Raw genomic sequence first — 21,920 nt, 5'->3', positions numbered from 1 at the left:
TGGCAGTCGCCCGTCCCGCTGGCTTGCGCCGGTCAGAAGGACAGAGATCAGCCCTTCTGACCGGGGCTGCGGGAGCCAGCAGTTTTTCAAATCTACACGAAATGCAAACACCATCCGCAACATCATTTGTTGGCTTTTGGATTATTACTTCTCCTCCACCCTTCATTATCAGTTAATGAAAAATAAGGCCAGAAAAATGTCCATCTATTTTATGCAGTGAGAAGCAGATTAAATCCAAGCCATTAGTTAAACGCAGCATTTATAGGGGCACAAAATCCCTTCTGATCCCGCTTGTTGTATAGGGTTTGTTCCTCCAGCTGCAGCTCTACCAGTCAGTCCCCAAAGCCAGTTGTTAGGGCATCATCTCATCAATTGTGGCCTTCAGATAAAATGATCTAGTGATATGCTATGCCTAAACTACTAATTTTAAGTCCAATTTTGAAATCCTTAGCTTTGGGGGTTTTTTGTTAGAAGTAGTTTTAATTGTTCCCAGGAGCAAATGCTCAACTGTAGGAGATTCTGATCCTTTCTCCCCGCCACCACCTTCCCTTTGACACTTCTTGGTCTCTCGGCCACACTGAGCACAACCTAAACACCCTCCCCAGCCCTTCTCCCAGCACCACTGCCCAGCACAGAGTACTGCTTATCTCCCCTGAGCACTCTGCCTGGTGGAAACATGCAGCAGCCACAGCTAAAGCTTGTTCTAACCACATTTCTGCGTGATCCTCTTCCGCAGTTTGCACTGGACAGATGGGATTACCATCCATGCAGCTGCACACTGCTGCCTTCAAGGCAGACAAATTGAAAGGGCTGCTGTCAAAAGAATTTTCTTACACTTACCAGCTAAATTAAGTCTTCCACAGCAAGAATGAAAAATAATTTTCAAATACAATCACTGCTCTAAGCTAACATGGAAAAATCCTTCAATTGTAATAGCTCTTTCCTGGAAAGATCCAAATACTCACATTTCCTAAGTCTGCAATCCTATTATGTCACCTTACTCTCCATGTGAGCTCCTCTGGATAGAGTTTCAAAAGACAGGGGCTTCAGCAACACCATCATCTTAGAAAGTTCCCATGAATTAAATAAATTCTAATTGTTCTCCTTTCTGTGCTACTACAAATTGCATCAGAGCCATCCTTCCCAGAGCCTGTGAAACAGATAGCTAATTAATTCATGATAATTTTGATTACTTTTGAGAAGGAAAAAGGGATGAGGGAGAAAGGCTCATAGCACAGTCATAAGGGCAGGAGTTCCAGCACAGCCCAAGAGTACAGTGTAGTAAATCCAGGGACAGAGATTCCAAAATGTAGATTACTGGCAAAATCCACAGACTGTGACATCATGCCCTTGATCACCTACCTACTTTCATCTTCTTCCAGCTCTTGGGTTGTGGCTTTCCTTCTCTTTACAGAAGACTTTGGGTAAGAAGATATATAAATGCACCATTTATAGCTGAAAATCTTCCAAATGAAGGGTGGGATAAGACATTTTCTGAACCCATGTTTTTGAAGGACAGAGAACTTCCTCTTAGTCCTTTCAGGGCTATTGGAACACACAACCTTTCATGATGGTACCTTTGTCTGACATGGCAAGTATCCAGCTTAGTGTTAACTGAAACCAGACAGGCCTTGAGGTTTTTTGACTTTAAAAAATAATTGATCACAGTCAGGTATGATTACAAAACTCTCTGAACAGTAAAGTTACCATGCAAGTTTTCCCCTGAAAGTATTTGGTGATGATTTTCAGGGAACCCAGAGCAGCACTCAAGAATTATAATTCTACCACAGTGCTCCTGGACAACAGTTCCACGGCAGCAAAGAGAAGAAACTGGAAAAGAACTTTTACTTTCAGCTGTGTAAGTCTGGGGAAAGTCTGACATCAACTCAGAGTCCAAACTGCTCTAGACTAACCCAGAGATATGTCTGTGTAATTAAAATGAAATTTAAATTTAATTTTAAAATCAAAGGAAAGTAGGAACTTATAAAAAAGCCTAAACCAACACAATAAAATAATCCAACAATACAAACCAACATGGTAAATCATTTATTTCATCTCTATTGTCTCCATGCAGAGCAGACCAATACAGATGAAGGGGGAAAATGCATAAGAGCAGCTGAAAAAATAGAGCTAGAAAATACAAATCTCTCTGCATTTCCAAAAGTGACAAATGTGGTGGAGTGATGCTCCATTTCCTCCCAAGGCTCTCAACCCTCAGCCCCAAGGCTGACGCAGTAGAAATCTACCGAACCCCTCCCTCCCACAACCCCATGCTACCTCCTACCAGGGTATCTTCCCAAGAACCACAGACTATCCATGCCTGTGACAGCAGCCAAGAAAAACAGCTCAGAAATTCTTTGTTCAGTGTCATCCACTTCACATTCCTGAACGCTGAGTATAGAATCCTGACTGTGGTTTTCAGTCTTGGCAAGGCTCAGTGCTGATGCAACAACGCCAACTCATGGGCACTCACCTGGCAATGCCTCAACTTAAATGCCAGCCTTATTTTGGGAAAGACATCTTGAGGAACAGCAGGCACAACTTTCTGTGCAAGCCTGCTTCCTCCAGAGCCCTGTTACAGGGTCTGCTTAGCTGCAGTCCCTGGGCAGAAGGAACCCTCAAAGGTAGAACCAGAGTGTTGGCAAACTCCCCCAGTCCCTGAAGGATAACTGGATTAATCATCCTTCCAGGAAAGCAGGAAATAGATGCTACCTTCAGACCTCATGACAATTGAATGATGGAGAGAGTAGCTGGCACAGGAAGGCAACTTTGTAAAGAGGAATAAACAATTGCACTAAGCCTCCCTCCTTGTTGCAGTGAAACTAGTTACTAATGTAAGTCAAGGGAAAGGAAAGCTGAAAAAAATTCAGACAGCAGTTCCTGGGCAGACAGAACTGCAAGAATGAGCTCTCCAGCACTCACTGAAAAGTAGGACAGGAGCTGTCATAAAAAAGAACTGTGTCAACAGTTCAGGAATCTCTTAGGGAAGTAGTGCCTCTGCTGTGGGCAGTATACCTGCCTTGCTGCTCTGACCTTAATCGCCCTCACAAGTCCTCTTGGTAAGGCCCTGGGCAGAGTGCAGAGCTGTACTGCTTCACAAAAGGTGTTTTAAGACTGATCCAAGTTGGTGTAAATCACACTGTGGCACCTGTTCTGTGTTCAGTGACTCTGTTAGTTCAATTAGACCTGTTTTTAAACAAATTTAAGCAAAGCTGAGTTCTACAGAAGGGATGATCTAGTAATTGTACACATCTCTGTGGCGTTAAAACATCCCTGTGGAATTATGGCCTGGTGAGCCCTATGAGCTGTGATGGAGGAAAGCACTAGAAATTTTATTTGTTTTTATTGGTCTCAAATTGCCAAAGATTTTATCCCAGGCATCACATAACAGAAAACTCCTCTTAAAGCATACTTATTGTCACCTTTTCAAATCTCTTTCTCACCTTACTTAAAAATATTTTCACCAGCAGTTTCAACCTTCCCATCTAAAAGCTGTCAGTATTATTTCTTATTCATTCATCCTCAACAGATGAACTCCACTGTGAGGTAAGAACTCCAGAAATAGGCGGCCATCTACAGCATGCTCCTAAAGAGTCTACACTGAACAGAGGAAAAGCTAACCAGGAGTTATCAGTTGCTGACCAGGCTGTAGTGTTCAAGCACCTTTGCCATGACAGTCTAGGGGGACTGCAGCCTGCTGGGCAGGTCTAACATGCTACACCTCAAGAAAGCTCTGAAACACGGTGTGGGGCAGATGGTGCATGAATCAGGTCTCATGAGCAGGTTCAGGAGCATGTTCAACTAATGGTTATGAGGAGAGGGAGCTCAGTCACAAGAGCTACATGGCTTTCCCTTCAGACATGAGCTGGTAGTTGACAATTGAAGAAACATTTACTGATCATTTATCAGATAAACAGTTGGGCTGTGCTGGCTACTGGAGTGGTTAGGGCTGAGGCAAGTAATCTCCAAGCTGAGTCATTTAATTGTAGTGACCTACCCTAAAGTGCCTCAAGCTTTTGGCTCAATTTCAATGTAAACAAAATAGACCAAAAGAGCTGGACTGTTGAGGCCAATACTACCTTTAGGAACAAGTGGTGTCAATGAACAGCTGGAGATCAAGTTGGAAAGGGTCTCTTCCCCTCTATCTCATAGCACCATCAACTTCTCATGGGTAGGGGGTTCTGGCTAAAGCTTTGTCATGCCTGTTCTGCCTCCAGCCCTTAAAGTGGTAGGAAAAACCCTTTATCTTCATCAGCTACAGGAATCACTTCTGCTGTTTTCACGCAAGAGCCTGGGAGGTGCAGTTCCATCAGAATGAACCAAATGAAACATCATTCACTCATAGTCGAGCAGTTGTTCAGTTCGTTTCTGCCCAGTGTATCTTTTGCTCCATAAAAACCAACCAAACAAAAAAAGAACAGAAGCCCTCATGTGTGGATTTTAGCAGAACAGGGATAGGAGAGCCAGGGAATGAAGTCTTGCACAGCCAGACCTCTCTGTCACCCGCTTCTCATACTAGCAGCCAGATCTGCGCGCACACACGTGGGAAGTAACATTAGTGTTCCTTATTGCTTTGTAAAGCTCAGAGTCACTGTGGTGGCTCTGGGAGGCATCATGAGGTCTGCGCAGAGGTCACTCGGTTGTGAGCGCAAGTAGCACCATGACTGTAATGCCCGTACACAGGAGCAGAATTTGCTGCAGGGAATTCCTGGGAAAGAAACAGCAAAATTAGAAGGAGCCATAAACCAATCCCCATAGGCAGCTGCACAAAGCTCTCCAATGATTTTTTGTTTGCCTTTTCAAATTTACCACGTGGAGAACACAGCAGCTGTATGAAGTCACTAACACAGATGAGAAGACCTTCCCAGTACCCCCAGCAAAGGATATGTCTATAAACTGGCATGGACTTGCTCCATTCAGCTGCAAGCCCAACTCCAGGCTTCCAAATCAATTCAAGCTGATTCAGTCATGCAGCTATTCAGATACATATTCATGGCCTTTCACTCACGAGGAAACTAGCACTTATACAGCATGTGCACAGACACTTTAGGGACCTCATCCAGCTAACAACTACAGTTACAGAAAAAAAAAAAAGCCAACAAATTTGGCCATTCTTTTAGCACTGTCTCGGGTTTATGTTGGATTGAAGTGACTGTGTACCTCCCACTTCTGCATATTCTGCCAACAACCTCTGCCAACACAAGAGGTTACCAACCCAAATTAACATTTCTCCACAAAGTTCCTACCTCCTCAGAAAGAACTGTGGAGCTGATTTTTTGAGCACTGTTTCAGTCGTAATTAACTAGGCGAACCAAGGCATCTTATTTAAACTACTAAAGTTACTTGTCTTATTACAACTAAAATAGGAGGGAACATTCAGGAGCAGCTCTAGCAGCAGATCTGAGAGGGCCTTTACTCTGGAACAGCTGGATTGGACCTGCTACAGCCTTGATTAGACTGCAAGAAACAAAAATAATAATACACGAGGGATACCCAAATACATTGGAATATATATACCAGTACAGAAGAGAGATGTCTGAGGTGGAATACAATGACAGACTATGAAATGCTGAGTGATAAAGAAAAGCAAACTATTATTTTTCTACTCACACAACAACACAGTGATACCTAATAAAAAAATCAATACACAAGAGTGTAAAAACCAAATAATAAGAAGCATCACTTAACAGTACAGTCAAACTCTGCAAACTGCTACCAAAAGGAGGTTGCAGAGGTATGAATTAATGGATAGGGTCAGAGAGAGAAGCACGGAAGGATAGACTCACATGTGGTTATGAGACATATACACCTCTGTGGGGCCCTGGTTCAGACAGTCCCTACACCAGTATGTACTGGAAGATGAAACACAGACTGGGCAGTGGTGTCCTTACTGGACATGTTTCCCAGGAATTTGCTCTAGCCGGCCCTGCTGCATGCTGTGCCAGCACAATCTCTGGGACTCACCCAGGTGAAAGCTCTCATTTACAGAGGGTCTTTTTAGTCCCACAAATGCAATAGATAGCAAGCAGTCTATTTTGATTACAGCCTTATCCACAGGATTTGGAAAGCTGGCACTCACACACTTCCAGAAGAGGCACAGGGAAGGGAGATATCCCTGCCCCCTGGCAGCATGAATTGCTGCAGAAGAACAGGAGGGAGCACTTACCAAGGATTCTTTTCCTCCAGGAGATCAGGCACAACATTTACCAAGGCAATGTACAGAAATCCTCCAGAAGTGAAAGGGAGGATCCAGGCTACTGTTTCTCCTGCACAAATACAGAAAGCTTCAGCTATTACTGAGACAGAGCCATGGGACACAACACAGAAGGATGAAAAGCACTGCCTCCTCTCCCATTTCTACAGAGGTCCCAGGGAACCTTACCTGCTCCTTTTGGTGACTGAGCACATATTGCAAAGCAGGCTCCTAGAATTCCTCCCAGAGCTGTGGAAAGCTGCATCTTGGCTGCACTCCAGCGGTCAAAGCCAGCCCGAAGAAGGATTGCAAAGTCTCCAACCTAAGAAAACCAAGAGCTGACAGTTAATGAACTTGAATACTAAATTCCCAGTTACAAAGGTCATTCACAACAAGGCCAGTGCTTTAAGACTGTTCCTGGTTTTCAACGTTGTCAGTCTCCCCAGAGGGAGCAGCCTTCAAGAAGACAAGAAGATGTTAACCAGACCTGACCTCCTCTTAGTAGATGAAGCACATTGTAATCCCCCTCACAATGGCAGGATACAAAGCCCTCTCACCTCGTGTGGGATTTCATGCAGGAGAATGGCCATTGTGGTTAGGAACCCAACCTGCAGCAGAGAGAAATAGATTAGGAAACAATTCCAGTATTCTTGGATGAATCTCCTCAGGTCCCATACAGTTATAGGGATCCAGCTGGAGCAGCAGATACCACATCAGTGCAGGGCTGACTGGGAGTTTATAATTCTCACAGTCATGGTGGTCCAGCGCAGGGTAATGGACCACCATAGTCCATCATCAGTGTTGAAGACAAAAGCAAAAATGCAATAAACATCTCTGCCTTGTCTATGTCCCAGTTTCTGAGGTGACCATCCTCATCATGTTATTTCTGGACTGTCTTTTGAGCAGATGAGGGTGGATGAGCTAATCCATCCCCTAATGCCAGTACAAATGACTAATGTGTCCCCAGTTCAAAGAAGCTCTGCATCAGAGGATCAGGATAGGGTTGGGCTTTACTGTAGCCTGCTTTTTCTCAGAAAATTCTAGCAAATAGGAAAGAACTTGCATTTTTTGGCTGTTTTACATGTTGTATCATACTTGAGACAAGACCTCTCCATTTCAATACACAGCTGGGGACAGAAACTTTACCTTTCTGCTAACCAGGAAGCTGGCTGCTACTGCCAGGCCGTGTGTGAAGTTATCAATGGTGTTGGCCAGCAGATTGAGGTATCCACTAATCTGCAAAGAGAAGGAAGAGCCCTTGATAAAGAGAGAGATGTAAGAAGACAAAAAACAGCTTAGACATGGGCGATGCAGTCACAATCAGATGGAAAAGGACAGAGCACAATGCTTCTGCTGAAAATCTTGAACTATGTCAGTGCTTGAGTAAAAACTAAATGTAATTTTTGGTTTTAGAGTAAAATAACTTTTAGGGCAGGCAAGTATTGTCTGAGATTAGAATAATTACTGTATGCAAATGATGAAAAGCTCTAGAAACAGAAAAAGAAAGGAAAAAGAAGAAAGCCAAAATGCAAGAATATATTTAATTCTAAGTTGAACCAATTTTAGGTAACACTGACTAATTTACACAGGTGACTGGCTTCAAATATGACTTGATCTTATTTTCAAGTCATGTACTTTAATATCCAACTGTTAAATATCTCCTCTTCAAAAGCTGGCAGAACAATGCAACAGAACAAATGCTGCTGAAATGGCTTTCTATAACTAAATAAATCTTCAAACATTGTACCAAAAAAGTTCGTGCTTGTGGGTTTGCTTTCCCTTAACAAAGAATCAAAAGAGAAGATAGTGATGACAGTCACCAAAAAACCACCCACTAGAAGGCTGGATAGCATGTATCAGCATTTGCATATAAACACATTTCTTAAAATTATAAGCATAAAGCAGCTGTCTTCCTCACAAGTCCATCTCCAAGTTAAAATTACCTATCATTCTAACTAGGGTCATCTCCTGACAAAATCTGAGTATTTGACCTAAAGTAATTTACAAGGGTATACCACCCCAGCTCTTTAGCTCACAGGTTTTCGGGGTTTTTTCCATCATATTTAACAAAAACTATTGCATGTTGGTCCTGAGATACTGCACTTCACTATATGGGACTTCTGTTTAAATTATTATCAAACCTGGAGTTAGCCCATGTATCAGGCCATCTCTGGACCGCAAGAACTCCAGATACAGGGCAGTATCCAGTGAGTGAAGACACTGTCTGGAAACTGTGAAACTCTTACTTCACCACAGCATCAGATGCCAAAGTTCAGCCAGACAACCACAAGTGCTGATGGACTTCATTAGCTCTTTTTGGTCTTGTGCTCTTCCCTGTTTCTATCAGCTCTGCTTGGGGCATCTTGCTGTCATTTGTATGCCACAACTCAGGAGCTTTCTGTCAAATCTCTCTCTCCAAAGCACCACCTCTCTGCAGGGCATTTTTACTGCACCATCTTGGGGCACTGTTATAGCCTCTAAATTTTTTTAAGTGCACTCATGATTAAATGCAAAAACTAAGAATTAAGCAAAGCCCACCCCATTTTTAAGTAATAAGCTAAGTAACATCTCCACAATGAATGGAAGAAAGATCCCTGCATGTTTTTATAAGAAAGGAAACCCAAATAAATGCATGCAGGCAGACACAAAAATGGAACAGTTTTACTTCTCATTCTTCATACTCTCATTCCTAGACAGCCAAATATGACTAAAATTCTCCTTTTCATGTTTTTTTTTTACGTGATGGCGTTTTCCTCACAGGATAATAATAATTATTCACAGAAGTTTTACACAAAAATGCTTTCCCATATCACTGTATAGAGGAAAAAATAGGCTTCATGATTAAAACATTACGACTTTTTGTTGTCAGTGGCTTGGGCAAAAGCTGTCACTGAAAGAAGCAAAGCTCTGGAGTGCTCAGAAATAAATTGGGTTGATTTGACAGTTATGAGCCTCTGACATTTACATTCTGCAAATCCCTAATAGGATGTTCTCGTTGCTCATAAAGAGCACAGCCAGATGAAGTGTTTATATTCATGCTTCAGAATTAATGTCACTGTGTAATAAAACATACTTCCACAAATCAACCAGGACCCCATGTATCACAGGGAGAAAGAAAGAATACGCAAGGCAAAAGTAGTGTACACAATGTTTTTACCTGTTGAGGGAGTAAAGCTGCAACGAGGGACAGAACTGATCTATGTCTGCATGCAAAGGAAACCTCCCATCTGCCATTTTCCAGCTAGGACAAATTCTAGCAGCAGCTAAAAAGCAGAAGTTCTAATATATATATGTGGACAACAGTCAACTCACTACAACTTACTAAAAATCAAGTCCTGAAGGGTAACTTTGTTAATTTAAATAGTATTTTTCCCTTTTTGTTTGCTGAAAAACAGGGGTTTCTGAGTGAACAGAATTTTGTCATGCTATGAATTTCACCCCTTCCTTCATGAGTACCTGTTCTGCTCACTCCCAGCACCACCAGTTTCCTGCACATGCCCTGCCCAGCACACATGGTGTGGCAGTCCTATGCCCAGCTGCAGCCATGGCACCCCAGTTCCAGCTGCAGCTTTCAACAGGGCATCCCTTTGCCTTCCCCCTCTACTGTCACACTGATTTTTATGGAACTTGCAGAAGTCTGATCACCCTCAAGATTCCTGACCTCTCCTGAACACAAGGAAAATTAATTATGGGTTCAAAAGTTATTGAAAATGAAGGGCAGAACAGATGGACAGACAGATGGAATGACTGCTTATGTTGTTGCCTAAGGAAACAGGCTAACAACGCAGGAGTATCTTGGTAGGTTTGATAACTTCCACCCTACCAGGAAGACTATTAAAATATTCAGATTAAAAGATCAGAAGGTAAAAAGTTAAAACTACACCCATTAAGTCTTAAGTTTGTAATTCATGCATATCAACAACCATCTGTAAAATTGAACAGATGTGTCAGGATTTTAAAGCTAGAAGGTTGCCTAAACCTTCCATATAACACAACTGAAATAACTTAATTTGTGCACAAATTTCATTGTTTCTTAGGCTATCATGTACTCTGTAGAGAGCAGCTTAAACCACAGCTCGCAGCTCACAAATGACAAAAAAAATCTGCTGTCTCTAAGGCAAGTTGGTCCAGTGGCAAGCTACCCTCAATTAGAGAGTTGTCTCTAAGTTCTAGACCACTACTGTTTGCTATAGCTGTAACTATTCAAATTTAGTCATTCCTCTACGCGTATTTGTATACTCTAAGTCACCCTTGATCTGCCATGACTACAGAGCTAAACTAAAGAAAGCCACTTATCATGTACTGCAAACTTAAAATATTATTTCATCTCTTTCTGGGCTCCTTTACAAATTATTAGTAGTATTTTGGATATTTGGAACAGCACTACTAGAAAAAGCCAGATAGCTGTTTCACTACTGACATACAGAAAGAGGAACTCTCACCTCTCCTCTTACATATTATTTCCTACTCACCCATCCTTCTGGCTGTAGCACCATGAGGGAAGAATGTGTTCAGAAAATTTCCTACTGTAATCCTCATGTGTTTTTCCAATGCATTGACTAATTAGAAACTATCCCTATCTTGTATATATGATCTGAGGTCCTTCTTAATCTATTCCTTATAATTGCATGTATCAAAACCTGTTAAAAATTCAGCACTTTTTTTCTGATGAAGTTACTCAGTTTAGCTGCTATCGCTGACTTCATGCAGTCACAATGTGCCATTTATGTAGCGCAGTACCTGCAAATGTGAAGATATACTATTTTTATAAATAATAACTTGGAAAAATAATAACCCAAACAGATTTGAGGGGGGCTGCATTAAACCAGCTCCTTTTAATAACATCGAATAACAGATTTTTAATACAGCTAGTATTAGCAAAGTTGATTAGAATGGGGGAGAAAGTTGTGTTTTATATACATTTGTCATGACCTTTATTAAACAACTTTATGCCTGAATAAGAGGCAGGAAAAATGTCTGGTTGATAAGAATGTATTTATCTTAAATAAAATCGTATCAATTAGCATTAATTACATTATTATTTTTTATATTAGGACCACGCCCTGAGCAATTGTATCACCTATCTGTGTTTCATTTCTACTTGAAATCAGTAGTCTATAGTTCCTTATATAAACCCTTCCAAAATTAGGGCACAATGTTTCATAACCCAGTAATACTGGTGTCTTCACTACTACCACCTCTAGAAACAACCACGTGGCACCTTACAGTGCTATGTACAAATTACATGAATGTGACAGATGTCAAAAATACTCAGTGATCTCAGCATAACTTTCATGTTCTGTAGGAAGAGCTATAAAGTTACAGCAAAACAAATTTAAAATAGAAAGACTGAAGAGCCTCTGCCTGACCACATATCCAGATTTGAACTAGTTCATGAAGAACACTTTCTGTCCATAGTTACTCTCATACAATCTTGCACCTTTTTATGGGCTTTCAAACTCAAATTGCAGGTCCTCCTTCACCAAAGCGGTTGTTTACTCTCTCTCTTGTAATGCTCACCCAAAAAAGGGTTTTCCACAGTACAGAGATAGTAACATGGAACAGGAAGCAAAGCCAATGTAGAGGTTATCCACTTCCCCATGGTGCAGGACTCTTCCTCCACCTCCAGTGCTATGAGCCTGCTGATCTCCCTTATCCCAGCACTACAGGCTGCCTGTCTGCATGCCAAGCTGATTCAAGAAGTTAAGGTAGGAGAGAAATAGACCAGGGGGTGGGAGGTGGGTGTGTAGGTGTAGACAAGCAAATTCTTTGCCTGTTTAGCTCCTTGAATAGGTTCACTGTGAGGTCAGATGAGATCCAGTGCAAAGGAAGCAATGGGAAATACAGGTTTGGAGACAGAAGTGGACAAGAAGTCCTTTTTGGCAGCAGGTAAACTGATAATCTGAGAAATGGAACTTTTAAATTCTACACTGGTTAGCTTCAACACACTTCTAAAGGTGTCAAAACACTTCCAAAAGGCGCCTTAAAAGGAAAAGTGCAACTCAGAATCGGTACAATTCAGGCAGTAGAGAACACAGAAATCATGGTGCAAAAAATTAAGCAAATAAAGACATATTAACTATAAAATATAGAGTAATAAAACATGAAATTCTGTATTTTGGTACCAGAATTCAGCCGAAATGCACATCATCACACTTGTGCCTTTAAAATATTGATTTTTCCTCTTCCACATAAGCTGCAGTGCAGATTTTCTCCAAGTCGGCAATTTCTTCCCTGCTGTGACCAGGACACACTTTGACAGAGTAAAATTAAGCACAACTCAAATGCTGAGTTCCCCACTCAAGCACAGTCTTTCCACAGACAATTCCTGACTAAGAAATGAAGGTGAGTTTCTGTGCCTCTTACCTTGATTCTGTTGTTTTTTGGACCAGACTGGAGGGAGGAGCCATTACACTGAGCTCGTGCTCTTTGGGATTGAGAGGACCCCTTTGGCAGGGGGCAGCCACTTCCATTGGGAATCTTTCCAGACAGTGCTTTGGAATCACAGTCCTAAATTAGGGGAAACAAACTTGTCACTGATTTTTTTTAAGTGATGAATGAGCATGAATCAGGATCAGAAATCCAGCCTTCACCCTTAATCCTTCTGTCCTTACAATGTGACTCAGCAGGTTTGACACCCCAGTTTAATAACAACTGCCATAAATGAGACAGATTCAGAGACCATTGTGACATCTGCCCTGAAAGACAACAAGAGCTAACACCTCTCAATCCTCAAGAGAAATATAAAGGGGAGGAATTGGAGTCACAGTCCCTTGGCATGAGTCAAGTTCCACTCGAAAGATAAGAGACTGAGCCTGCGCCTCCTGATAGCAGCTGCTGCCCAGAGAAATACAACTGCACCTGGGCAGGAGATGGGGAAAAGAGTCTTGCTCTCCCCAGTGCATCAGAACAACTAAGTCTACAGAATTATTCTATAGCTGGGATCATCACCTTCCAAACAACAAAATATTTATCTAGGATTTCAGCCTCTCTCTAAATGAGAAGATGAAGTTCCTCTCGGGCATTGAAGTCTCACATTGAGTCAAAGTTTACACTTAATTGCTCTTATGTAGTGCCTGACCTACAGGTTCACCTCTCAAAAGTCGTGGCACAGCAAGGACTGAATAGTCTAAAGGAGCTGCAACTAGGAGTTGTGCAGATCTCTGAAGACTAGGTGTTCTCCTCTGTCCTGGAATTATCCTCTGCTACCTCATCTACATTTCCCCTTTGCAGCTGGGTGATTCCTTTGAACTTAGGATTACCTGGCCAGTCACAAATTCCTTCTACCACAAAAAGTCACCCAAACAAACACCGGGTCCAGGACATAACCAAGAAGAAACATCTTCAAGAGGGCTGGCCTTTGTCCTGACTGAGGACCCAGAAAGAGAATGAGTCACAATGGGTCCATGGAACATACATCAGCAAACTGTCACCCCTCAAAGCCTACTCGAGCAAAAGTCTGATTTGCAGAGTGCTCCAGCTCCCAGCCCCCACAGAACAGGAGCTCTCTTTTACACTTACCACATAAAGAACAAAACCCAACCAGAAGTGAGAAATCTCAGTTAAAAACCACAAAACAAAAGCCTGAAGATGAAATCTACTCCTACAGACCAGTAGCAAAGAAGTGGCAAAAAACTCCCAAAGGGCAATGACAATTTACTCACAGCTACAGGATAATTTCCTGACACTGTCAGATAGGGCAGATGAGGTATTTCGTACAGAGCTTCAAATATAAGAGCACTCCCCTGCCTCAGGCTGCTAACTTACCACACCAGGATACTCCTCCTCTTTCTCTAGGAAGATCTTCTCTAGCACCAGGAAGGTCAGGAAACCAATGATCACCCAGAGACCCAGAAGCTTCTGCTGCTGAAAGCTCTGCCCTTCTCCTGAAGGACAAAAGAGAAATCTTCATGTCTCTATTAAATACATAGCTTTTCACGCATTTCCAAGACAAAAAAATAAATGACAGTGGAAGAACTCCCTGTGAGGTAGGAGGAGTAAACACATCTCAAAACAGATTAGTTTAACTTGTCCATTCTTGATCTAACAGATCTCACAATCTCGAGACCCCCAGAGTGAGAGCTACCATCCCTTTTTCCACATCAGCTCAACCCAGAATATTTCCTGACAACACTGGGAATTTCCCTGAGCTCCAGAGGCAAGTGAATATTACATCAACAAAAATCCAGCAGCTGTACCTACTGAGCAGCAAGCCCTGACATGAATTCTGCCATTAGTGGAGTTAGAAACTCACCTTCCCCTTTCTGCCACACCTCAGCAAGTTATTAAGCCCAAAGCTACAAACTTTCTTTTCAATTACAGCCAAGCTTGTGAGACAATAATCCATTCAGCCTCACTGCCAGAAACAGAAACTGCATTACAATGGAAGAACAGAACGACTCTGTACCAGGATTTACATGGGTCAAGCAAACCTTTACACTTCAGGACAGTCTGGCAGAAGCAAACAAGCTTGAGCAGGAAGACAGAGTAATTTGGGAACCACTGTAGAAAGGGTGAAAAAAAGTACAGGAAGTTTTGCTGACAGTGCTATTGCTAGGATGAAGAAGAGGACTAAAGGCCTGGCAGATTTGAAACCCCAGGACATAGGTGCAAGAAAGTCCGGGAAACCCAGGGCATCATCTTCCCTCTCTCGCATTTACAGCAGGAAAATGACTTCTTGGTATCTCAACAGGTGGGATGCAGCAGCACTTGCCTTCTATGACATCAATTTGCTGAAGCAGACATTATAGGTTTCAGCAACCCTGACTATTTGAGGGATGAAGGAGCTACACTGATACCAAAACGTCTATACCAACTCAGTGTTTAGTTTGCTGGCAAACACAAGTTTCTGTCACCTCCATTTCCTTCTTCTTCCCCTGCCCCACCCTCCAATCTTAATTGCGGCTCTATAGACAATGTTCCATGATTTCTCATAGAGCAAAGACTGCAACACATGAGCTCCCATAAATCAAAGCATCCAACAGAGGGTCCAAGAAAGAGGTTCTAGGAGTAACACTGTTATAGGGACAGATTTGTAAAAAAGGTGCACCTGATCCCCAACTAAGATGGTGAACATGTTCGTGTACCAGACTACATACACAACCATAACCTCCCATCAGCTTAAAGAAGCATTCCCTTTCCTTACAGAAGGTACAAAGGAAAATCAACAGAAATTTACAGGAGTCCAAGGCATGGTAGGAAAAGTCAATAAACAAGAAAACCATTCCAAGTTACTAAACATAAAGAAACCATGGCAAATTGAGGAAGCCTCTAATTTCAAAGTCTATGGAGGACTGCTGAATACAAAGATGAAGTATTACACGTGTGGTTTTTTATTCTCACATCCTTCCCTAGGCATTTGCTTTTATATATTACTTGAAAAAGGATACCAGCTGAGACCAGTTTTTGGGCCGACCCAGACTGGCTGGTCTTGGGCTTTCAAGGCAGAGCAGACTCAAAATAGGCCCAGCACAAGCTGCTTCCAGGCACATAAGGCTCTCATACCTGTTGTTGCACTGCATGTGTAGGCCCAGGCTTCAGGAAGCAGGTGAAGAAACACATTTCCCAGCAGTCCACCAATTGCAAAACTCAACAACTGCTTCAAACGCTGTGACCCAGCTAAAAAAAGAAAAAGAAGAAACAAAAAGAAAAAAACTGATCACTACTCAGCTAGGAACCAAGACATCTCCAGCCGAGATTTTGCACAAAGAAACCCAAACTGGAAGCATCTGCAAAGCAAGCTTTCAAAAGAGAGAGCACAAACCAAATGGAGTGCAAGAAAAAGCCCTGACGGCACTTGGCTGGGACAGCAGTGTGTGGGTCCTGAACCAAGCAGGGTGAAAAACAGTACTCTTTGTACAAGCTCCATCCAGGGCATACATTTGTCAAAGGACTCCCTTTCAAATTCACAGGTTCACTAAATTCATTAAAGGACGGAAAACAGACTTTTTATTTTAAAGAACAACATTTCTGTGACCAAGTCCTGTTCACCACTGTGCTGCTGTCACATCCCAGGACATTTGGCTTCAGAAAGGCCAATGCAGCTGGCAGATTCACCTTCGGAGCACAGCGCAGCTCCCGTCTCAAGGGGGATCACCAGCAAGGGGAAGACCCCGCTCAGCCCCACCATGAAGGAACCGATGAGGGAACAGATCCAAGCATCCAGCCGCTCGCTGCTGAACAGGTGTCCCCAAGAGTCTGCCTCCTTGTCACACACAGAACCAGAACTGGCAGCAACATGACTCCTCTGGAGCTGCTGAGCTTCACAGGCGGCGATCAGCAACAAGGAGAACGTCCCATCAAACAGGAGTTTTTGTTTTGTCATTGCTAAGTGGTCTCAGCCAGGCTGGCCAATCTCTGAAAAGATGAGGGGAATGAAGACATGAAAACATGTTCAACCCTCTGTTCCACCATCCCAGAGGAAAAGCCTTGGCCACACCACACCCTCCCTTCAGTATCTTAGCACAGGTATGAACACCCATGAGGAACACCTGAAACTCTTCTTGATTTCAACACAGCACTAAAGGGCAGAGAGGCTGTTTATCAATGGGGCATGAAACTGAGACATCTGGGGAAAGCATCAGGCTTTCACTATTTCCCTTCAGATGGGCTGGACAAGGACTCCAAGTACCCTTGTTCTTGCCCTTCAGTATCCCAAGGCTTCAGCAAAAGGTATTGACCAGAGATGCTACCAGGTAAGTCTTCTCTTTGGCATGGAACAAATTAGGATGCAAGACGGGCAACATAACAGAGGTCTGTAAACTCATGAGTGGTGAAAAGATGGGGAACAGGGTAGATTATTCACCATCTCATCAGACACAAGTGCTGACACCCATCCACATGGAGCCACTGAGGGTCAGCTTCAAAATAAACACATATGGCCCTTCACCAGCAGGTAACTTGTGTGATAGCGCTTCTCCAAAAATGATGAAAAATTTTACATGCACTCATCTAAAGACAGGACAAGTACTAGAAAGACAAATCTATTTATTGTTAAGGGTTAAACAGCTCACATTAGACTCAGAAATTCCCTGATATGAGAGGAGTGGGAGAATGGAAGTGTACTTGAAAAATACCATATCTACTTGTCCTGTTTTTATCCTTTTGTAGAAGGATACTGGATTAGATGGTCTCTTAGTCAAAATCAGCACAGCTGTTAGTAAGAGCTCTGCAGTCACAAGAAAACTGAAGAAGAGGGCATGTTAGAAGAGAAAAATAAAGATAATTACAGTCATCGACAAAGAGGGAAAGAAAGCAAATGATGTAAAGGCTGAAGTACAAATGTTCCTTCAATCTCCAGAAGAAAAAGTGAAATGTGACAAGCAAAAATAATTTGGAAATGGGAGGAAAGGGTGGGTTAGAAAAAGACAGACCTAAAAAATGTTCACAAAACAGCTTGAGAGGTAATTACAGCATTCACCCAAAAGCATGTAAGAAACCAGTCTAATCTCTGAAGCATCAGTGACCATCTTTGAAAATTTACAGGAGTATGGGAAGGCTACAAGAAGGCTGGAGAAGCATCATGCCTCACCTACCTTTATAAAAGCAAAAAAAAAGGTGGGAGAAGCTACACACCAGTAACTTCAATCCTCTGAAGGACTCTTGATCAAATTAAATGATCAGTTGGTAGTTACCTATAAGATAAGAAATTGATAAAGATATCAAAGCATTAAGTAACAGCCAGATAGAAAGGGACCTGAAACTCTCAAGATGAAATTCAGGATGCTGGAGCCAATCTAAGGCTGTGGATGAAAAGGGCAGTGTTGCCCCTTGTCCCCCCCTCCTTCCCCAAGCATCACCTCTCCACACTCACACCAGACTCCACCAGTGAGCAGCATCAGAACAAGCGAGCACGAAGAACTGCTTTTTTAAACTCATGGCCCTTTGCCAATTTCAGTCCCTGAACAAAAACACTGCAGGAGGAAGGCCAAGCTGCAATCAAAAGCAATCAAAAAGAAATTAAGGGACAGGGTCTCACAGCTTCTCTGAAGGAGAACACCGATCTCCAAGCACAGTGACCATCAGGAGCAGGGATGCAAGAAGGAATCAGTGAAGACACAGACTTGGCTAGTTGAGCAAGGACCACTAAAGCTATCACTTTTCTCTTACAACAAAAAAACTAAAATCCCTCAACACAGCAAGTTCAAACCAGCTCAGGATTTTGGGGCATCTTATTGCAGTGTTTTGATCTGGCTGCAGGAACCCCACACTTACCTACAACCTACTATCAAATTTCAGTAAGGATCAGTAAAAAACAGTACACTAAGGGCAGGGGAAGCAGGTGTGAAATCGAATGCAAATGACAGAACAGTAATTACAACATGCCACAAAGAAAAAGCACACACTGATTGAGAAATTAATTCCAAGCCAGCAGGCTTATGTTGCTACAAAAAGGGTAAAAGTCATCCCGGGACATAGTAGGAGTTACACTGTGGGTGTCACACAGGTGAGTGAGTCTTTAGCCAACAGACCACATCCAGGCCCGCATATTCTTCCTCATAAAACACATGCAAAAGTCTGAGACACTGCAGTGAAAAGAAACAAAAACTAGAGGGTAGAGAGCATGACCTGGAAAAACAACCAAAGAAAGGACCTGGGTGTGTTTAGTCTTAAAAAGATAACACCAAAGGAACAGAACAGCCTGCATACATTAAGAGTCACAAGAAAGGGGGAAAAGTACTCAACTATTCTTCCACATCAGTCCAAATGGTAAACAAGATTAGCCTGAAGATGAAGAAACAAATATACATAGTGCCAAACTGGGGATATACTGAAACTGGTTATCTAGGATGCAGACTTTCCAGCACTATTTTTTGTTGGGTTCTTTTTTGTTTGTTTTTTGGGGTTTTTTTGGCTTTTTTATTTTAATTTTGAGAAAAAGAAACAGCTGATGCAGATACCATTTCATTGCAAAGATTAGATCCCTTCTTTGAAGTCCTTCAGGCCTCCACCCCTTCCAACCCTGCAGTGGGCCTGATGGATGTCCTCATCTTTTATGATTGGATTAGACCTATAAAATGACTGAGAACTTTGTGAGGAATACACCAAAAATAAATCAGAATTTATAAAACTATACATGCCCATGAAGAAGCAACACATACACACAGCTCAACAATGATGGGAAGCAGCACAAATCTCTTCTGTAACATTGTCATAGCTTTTGAGAATCAATCTGGAAAAGTAAACACTGCAATTGATTCAACAGGTCGATTTCTTGCATTTCATTCTCCACACTCACGACCCACAAAAGCTCCAAGGGACACCTGAAAGGGTCTCAGAGACTGAGATGCAGTAGCACACAGGACAAAGGTCATGTCCAGGACTCTGAAAAAGGTTTGCATACTTCGCTTCATGCCATTCTTCCAGCCACAAAGGGGATCAGGTTTCTCAAAAAGGGGATGGTGGTGGAAAACAAATGGGTATAAAGTGTAGAAAACTGATGCCCCTAACTCACATTAGTGTTGGTTCAACTTTCTGTGGTCCACAGGTCTTTATTCTGCTGTTACTCACATAAGGAAAAAGCAGAACATTTCTTTATTCCTGTACAGCCAGACCATCATTACATCATGCCTCAGGAACAACCCTATACTATATCTCACACAATAAATTCCTTATATTTATAAAACATCTATGAGAAACTCAGTGTATTGTTCAGGACATATCTGAACTGCTCTTTGTGTCCAGCTAATTCTTTAGAGCATATTCCCAGCATTTCCTTATTCCTAACACATCATAACTATTTGCTAAAAAAAAAAAGCAGCACTTTTTATCTCTACAGCCCCTTTGCTTCTCCATCTCATTAGAACATTAGCAAAGTCTCTAAATTCAAACATCCAAACCTGTTACCCCTATGGCAAGCATTTAAGAGGAAGAAAATAAGCAGTGAAGATGTAGTCATAGGAAAAATACTGCTCAAGAGGAAAATAATACCCTGTCAAAACAGTTGCAAAGGGTGGAGGAAGTCTGTATCTACCCTTAATTTTAGACAACAACATCTGTTTTAGGAACCCAGTCAGAGAATGTCTTGAGAAATTTCTAGAGACAGCACTGCAGGCTCTCAGAGACATCTATGGTCACAAGGCAGAGACATAAACAGGTTTAGAGATGTGTTTTCTCAAGTAGGGTTTATCACATACTTAAGAGCATGCAACTCTGGGAGAAAAAGAGCCAGCAGGTCATTTATGTATCAGGTTTGACAATTCTCTGTCTGGGATCACAGCTCCCAGCTGCGCCTGATTCACAGCCTGGTGACCATGACCACCGGCAGCACCCTCCAGAGCACCACACGTCTGAGCATTCAGGACTCAGGTCTGCTCAGCTCCTCCTGCACCACCCTCAGGACTGGAATAACCATTAGGTTTTCCCAGCCCAGAAAGAACAAGCGAATGAGAATTTGCTATTTACATGCTCCTGAGCAGGGGCAGAGGAAGCTGCACACCAAGCCCGGAGATCCATGAGGCTCACAGGGCCTCCCCTACCTCACAATGCCCACTGAACTTCTCTGGAGCAGGCAGTGACTGAGAAAACATGTACAAAATTAAAATGCCAAGGCAAAAACCTACTGGAAAAGAGAAAATAAAACATTGACATGATGACCATGCTTCTATCTATTACTCTCTTCCTCAACATTCTGCCTTCTCAGACCACATAATTTCTTCTCTCAGCGCAGTTGCTCATTGCCACATAATAACATTTCAGATGTTGTTGAAAGGAAAAAAAATTAAAAGAAAATGCTTTTTTTATACCAGTGTTTTCCCTGGAAGCCAGTTGCCTGGCATTACAGTTGCAAAAGAGTACTGCATGGAATGGAAAAGTTTTTTTTCCAGGGAGGAAGCAAAATTTTCAGCCAAAAAAACTCTGCATGAGCCACCTCCCTCCATTAGCCCCGTGGAGAGTTTTGAATTCCTCCTGGAAACCCTGACCTCGGCAGAAGCACAAAAGGTCTCCAGTACTCCCTGAGCACTCCCTTCTCTCTGAATCACTGCCCATCTCTAAGGAATGCACTGCCCTGGTGGGACCCTTCCCTTTTGCCCCATCCCTCTCATAAAAAAACACTCTGCACAGACTAGACTCACATTTCTGCAAATGACAGCGTGCACAGCTAAAAGCTGGGGATGCACAGGATTACAAACAATGGGTCGCAGACCAGAAGAGATTACAGACCCGGGGCAAACCTGCGAGACGGCAAGGAAGACATTTAAAACCGACTGAACACTAACGGAGTTTGGGAGACTGCGACTCCTTCCCCATTCTGCATCCTTTCATCCCTAGGATGAGAGGGAAGTTTGAGGACCAGGCAATGGCCTTCATTCCCCCTGGGCTAGCTGGGACGTCTCTCCTCCCAGCCCGCTCTCCGTGCAGCCCGAAGCACAGGCCGGGCAGACCGGCCCACTCCCGCTCCCGCTGCCCTCGCCCAGCCCGGGCCGGGCTCCGGCCCCGCTCTCACCGCAGGCGATCGACGCGGCGGGCCCGCTCGTGTCGCCGTCTGTCACATCGCGGCGGACGGGACACACAGCGTGAGTTTTCCATTAGAGAAACGCTGAGCGACGCAAAGCGAGACATGCTTGCCGCGGGACGAATTAGTAATGAGCGCTGTTCCCGCACCTTTCTGGAGCGGCACACTGGCTGCCGCCCGGGGTCCCCGTGCCAGTGGGGCCGCGCAGACCCGGCCCCCCCGCTCCGCGCGTCCCGCGGGGCAGCCCCCGCGCCGAGACCTTCCCGCGGCATC

General features: G+C 43.1%; 1 protein-coding gene across 1 annotated transcript; it reads right to left on the bottom strand.

The window, feature by feature from the left end:
* Window positions 1-2,023: 2,023 nt before the first annotated feature.
* On the bottom strand, window positions 2,024-17,881 carry SLC39A13 (solute carrier family 39 member 13). The gene is made up of 10 exons (XM_005419460.2): window positions 17,728-17,881; window positions 16,250-16,549; window positions 15,698-15,811; window positions 13,961-14,079; window positions 12,560-12,703; window positions 7,340-7,429; window positions 6,751-6,801; window positions 6,383-6,515; window positions 6,167-6,266; window positions 2,024-4,708 (listed from the first exon to the last, which is right to left on the bottom strand). Exons 2-10 carry the CDS (start codon window positions 16,515-16,517, stop codon window positions 4,633-4,635), a joined length of 1,095 nt encoding a protein of 364 aa, XP_005419517.1. The 5' UTR covers window positions 16,518-16,549; window positions 17,728-17,881; the 3' UTR covers window positions 2,024-4,632.
* Window positions 17,882-21,920: the final 4,039 nt, after the last annotated feature.

This window comes from Geospiza fortis, unplaced genomic scaffold (assembly GCF_000277835.1).
Source record: "Geospiza fortis unplaced genomic scaffold, GeoFor_1.0 scaffold66, whole genome shotgun sequence".
NCBI classification, from domain to species: Eukaryota; Metazoa; Chordata; class Aves; order Passeriformes; family Thraupidae; genus Geospiza; species Geospiza fortis.
This window is presented reverse-complemented; position numbering and strand designations above follow the sequence as displayed.

Excerpts from the sequence above, each read along its gene's own strand:
- SLC39A13 (XM_005419460.2), bottom strand. The coding sequence starts at position 16,517 with ATGACAAAACAAAAACTCCTGTTTGATGGGACGTTCTCCTTGTTGCTG. Across the intron at positions 15,812-16,249 it reads AGCTGCGCTGTGCTCCGAAG|CTGGGTCACAGCGTTTGAAG; the intron begins GTGAATCTGCCA and ends TTCTTTTTTTAG. Across the intron at positions 14,080-15,697 it reads CACATGCAGTGCAACAACAG|GAGAAGGGCAGAGCTTTCAG; the intron begins GTATGAGAGCCT and ends TTTGTCCTTCAG.